At 38.6% G+C, this 4,773-nt stretch overlaps 1 protein-coding gene across 1 annotated transcript; it reads right to left on the bottom strand.

Moving 5' to 3' along the window:
- Positions 1-344: 344 nt before the first annotated feature.
- On the bottom strand, positions 345-4,445 carry LOC138022398 (cyclin-C-like). The gene is made up of 2 exons (XM_068869526.1): positions 4,036-4,445; positions 345-3,055 (listed from the first exon to the last, which is right to left on the bottom strand). Exons 1-2 carry the CDS (start codon positions 4,438-4,440, stop codon positions 2,615-2,617), a joined length of 846 nt encoding a protein of 281 aa, XP_068725627.1. The 5' UTR covers positions 4,441-4,445; the 3' UTR covers positions 345-2,614.
- Between the last annotated feature and the right edge of the window lie 328 nt (positions 4,446-4,773).

The raw sequence follows: 4,773 nt of genomic DNA, 5'->3' as shown, positions 1-4,773 counted from the left end.
CTCGACCCCAGAGCTCTTCTCTTGACTGAGGGAGAGAAGAGCTCTGGGGAACCCTGAACCAAAGTGTCTTCTCATTGGTTTTCGTGAACAATCAAAATCGTCTCTAATTGGTGCATTCATGTTAGCACGAGGAGTGAGCAGGCGCCGTAAGATTCAAATAGCCAATTTTTGGCTATGAGAACCCTACTGCGCATGTTCTCCTACATAGAGTTTCCCAGAGCCTTGGGTCGATCCGAGGCTCTGGTGACGAGAATGGAATGTAGTTAACTGTTGTGTCCAACCCTACAAATTTGTTACATAGTCTGTTATGAAAACCCAAACTGAAAAAAACATGAACACTACTGTTAACTACATCATTGTTTTATTGCCTTCCACCTTTATACTAAGTTCAATGATCGCCAGCTGATTGGTTATGATTTCAGTGTGATATGTTTTGATGTTCGTTTAGATCCTGTTTCTTGGACGCTACTATTATCGCAAAATTGTTACATAATATAGTTCAGATTACAAGCTTACTTTAGACACACTAACTAAAAGTCCATTTTAGGTTAGTTTGTACTACGAGACCGCGCTCTCTGCTACTGGGATTTCGGTATCTTTGCTATGCCAAGTATTATTGTTATTTCAGGTAGCATAGAAGCTTGACCAAATTAATTAAGTTACTTTCATTGTCTTATGCACAATTTGCTTTATGGTATCCTTCTATTACTGGTTATATAAATGTAGGCATAACTAAGTTCTTTCATTGTTAGTGCGCGCATCCTTAGTCGATTACATAAGCTTCGTTTTGTTTTTTTCTGTAGTTTGAACCACAATTGCAAGCACAACCAATGCTAAATAATTGCTATTAAAATTGATATTACAACTATTTGATATCGCTACCTGGTAATCTAGAAGGATTTGGTGTTCTCCAAACACTGGTAACCAGCTAATGTAAAGTTGTTGCGCATGGGAATTGTGCGTTCGTTTTTGTCCTCCGATTTTGTTTGGGTTGCTATGCTCCGCCAACCTGTGACCATCTAAAAGCCCAAGGATGTACTCTAATTTGTTTATTAGGTGCACATTCACATACATACAATACATACAATACAATAATACTTAATTGACCGCTCCCCATAGAGGCTTTTCAGGGTCAATGAAACAATAAACGAAACAACAACAACAACAACAACTATTAAGAATCCCAACTGGCCGGATGCAAACCAGTTGGCTATTTACAAGTGCAGCTGGGAAGTTGAACCAGGGACTACTAGGAACAAATTCATTGAAACAACAACAACAACAACAACTATTAAGAATCCCAACTGGCCGGATGCAAACCAGTTGGCTATTTACAAGTGCAGCTGGGAAGTTGAACCAGGGACTACTAGGAACAAATTCATTGAGTGGTCAGAGCGGGTCTTGAACCCGGGATCTCCGGATCTCAAGGCAAGCGCCCTAACCACTGGGCCACACTGCCTCCTACATGAATGTAGTACTTGTTACCAAAGTATTTTTGCCACTCCAGAGTATCTTATCAAACCGAACAACGTAATATATGAGCCACATACCAGGGATAAAGTGCAGACTGCAGAAACAACCCAAACTCTGTACTTTTACTAACTTGAGGCCTAATTTGATCCAAAACGATGTTGAGGCTTAGGTTTTGCTTTCATAAAAGGGTTTGTTTTTTTTTTCCACAGTCTGCATTTTACACTGACCTCTTGGCAAACAATAATAATTTTTGGAAGTATGAGGTCTATTCAGGAGGATAAGATCTTTTTTCTGACAAAATTTTGATTGCCTTGACCTTGTACTCTGAATGAATTAACTTTTGGGTATGAAAGATGTTGATAATTGTGAGTTGTGATGATCCTGTTAATTACAACATTTAATAATTAAATTGAGTGGAAGCCATCATTAAGCTATGACAACTAGCTGTGGCTCTAATATATTAATATGTAAAGAAATTCCAAACTGTTGAACAAAAAAATACATTAATGAACTAACAATTTCCATTCGTGAGGTTTATTGCAATGTACAAGATACATGTAATTCTATGTAGAAGCTCTCAATGTTCCAAGAGGGTGGGAATGGACCTTGTACAGATCAGGGTATTGTTTGAATTCTTTCCTCAGAAGATTTTGAAATACAAAGTAAGATTTGAAAATCATGTATCTGTGATGGGTCCATCCCCTTTGGCTTAAATTCAATCTTTTATCCACTTATGTACATTGTACTAGATCAGAAATAAATTTTCAAATAATATTACAATAGTTGAATATTAAAGAATTTAAAAAAGCTTTTTCACTATTTAGCAAGCAGTTTGCAAACAAACAAGTCTTATTTGATCCCAGCCCAGTGCTTTCTTGCCTATAAGCAAACTATCCATTTTGGGGATTGTATTTGATCAGGAATTTTGGTAGTTTCACTTGCTAACAATAAAATCATGCCATAATTCTGATTGACGTGGAATCCCTGAAATGGAGAACTTGCTCATTGACTTTATAATGATTACTGGTAAAATTATTCTCTGTATTTCTATTCTCTTTTTAAATTTTTCCCTTTGAAAATTAAAAAAAAAAAAACAACAACATTAAGAAGAAATGAATTCATTGACACTATTTATACAGGCCTAAGATTCTGGAGGCACTGGTGAAGGGGTTTGACCAGGGGTGGCTGATGTTGGTCGCACCTTGGGTTTAGGTGCTCTACTTAATATGGCTGAAATCTCCGTCCTTTCATCATAACTCTTCCAGAGTTCATACAGTTGCAAAATCTCTTGTGTTATTTCCAGGATCTTGTCCATATCAACAGACAATTCAGCAAACCATTGTTTGCAGTCTTTCTGTTGAATAACACAAGCCATGTAAATTGCAGCCAAAGCAATCTGATAGGGAGGATAAATGAGAGAGACATCAGTGCGCAGACTGTCATTTAAGATGCGCCAGGCAATCGGCAGGATAGCATCTTCCATTCCAAGGTCAGCAACATACTGTGTCAGAGGTCGGTAAGGGTGGTATACAATTAAGCAACAATCCATCATTTCCAGTAAGAAGAACTCACATTCAAGAACCTGTATTTAGAGAATGAATGAGAGATTAGCCATTTTGATGGAATCAATCTAAATAATGAATAATGCCTGCTAGGGTATAATACTGTTGACAATGGACTATCTGAACCTGTTTGGTAAACTAAAATGGAAAAAAAACACTGATGGAAGACAGAAAGAAGTGCATTTGTTTATATGCAAACCAGGCTCAGAGAAGGAACCATGATCATGTTGTTGAATTGGTGTGAATTTAATAATGTAAGCTGCCATCGTATTTTACTGTCGGTCAGTAATCATTTTGCCTCTAATAATCTGACCCAGATGTTTTCTTAATTTGAACATACCATGAAATTGATGCGCACGCAGTACTGGGATTCTTTTAGGGTTTTTATTAACCAGAAAACTTTCACCTGAAACTGTCAAGTGAATTCTCTTGATCTAACCAAGGGAATTCTTCAATGGATAAGATCAATATTACACAACAGCAAAGGTTTCATTAAGATTTTGCTCAGGAAATCAGTGTTTGGCAGCTGGGAATTTTTAATGTCTTTGATACAATAAAGTAAGCAGAAAAGATGAAAACACCCGGGCAAAGTCGTAGCAAAAGTGTGTGCACAGGCAGTCAATTTGCCCGGTGCCCGGCCCCTCATGAACCCACTGCAACACAAAACTAGTTACATGTACTTCACCCCAAGTCACATGATCATTGCAAATGCTTAAAGGGACCCCAAATAACTGCCAGGAATGAACCCAATTAATTTTCGTGAATGATAGCTATCGAGATCGTAGTCTCAAGTCTGTGGAGGCCTTGAGAAAGGAAGGAGAGATGACATGAAAAAAGGGGAAAGGGAAAAGGGAAGGGAAATGAAAACTATTACCAGTTTGGGGGAGTTTCTGCGTCTGAAATGGCCGGCAAAAGGTGCCAAGTGACCTTGAAAAAGAATACTATAATTCTACTGAATTAAGAAACAAATATGCTTGCATAAGTCAGGAAAGAATCTTACTTGAGTCATTCGGTAAGGAAATTGATCTCCAGGAAAAGCGAAGTTGAATTTGTTCTTTACAACAGCATTACAGGCGGCGGTAAAGCGGCTGTGGGACATCACACCACACTCCTCCGTTTTATGTGCCAAATACATACAAGTGGGAGCCATTAGCAGCGGATCTATACTCTTCAGAGAATTCCTGGCGTAGAATCTTTTGTAATACAAAGTAGCGGTGGCGATAACTTGCTGTCGAAGCTTCAAATGTTCGCCTAATGCTTGGATGAAGTTAATAAAAAAGATGTGGACCTTCTTGTAGTCGCCTTCTCTTAAGTAATGGTAGTCCTTCTGCCTTTCTAATTCAATCTCTTCGCGATCCAGGAGCCATTGATTGCAGTGCGAAGAAAGCCAAAAGTTCGCCGCCATTTTGAGTGAAGATGTAATCTCGTTTCCAGATCCCCCATATCTCGAGAGAGATTCCGGAAGCGGAAACGGCACAGTGGTGCTTGTCAATTAGCCAAACTTTACCGATGAATATCCTTTCCTCACTACTCGAGAACGGGAAAACAGCGGAAAATGCCAATCACAAGGAAAGATTTCTTAGGGATTGATTAAATGAAGACAAGGAGGCAGATTTTTTAACTGCTAATTTTTTTCAATCTAGGACCAGTTGCTCGAAGCCTGGTTAGCTCTAACCGTTGGTAAAGAGGTATCAAAACCTATAGGTTTCCACGACATTTAACGCTGGTTAGTGCTAAC

The sequence above is a fragment of the Montipora capricornis genome, chromosome 10 (assembly GCF_036669925.1).
Source record: "Montipora capricornis isolate CH-2021 chromosome 10, ASM3666992v2, whole genome shotgun sequence".
NCBI lineage: Eukaryota > Metazoa > Cnidaria > Anthozoa > Scleractinia > Acroporidae > Montipora > Montipora capricornis.
The sequence above is the reverse complement of the archived record's forward strand: the minus strand, read 5'-3'. Positions and strand labels throughout refer to the sequence as shown.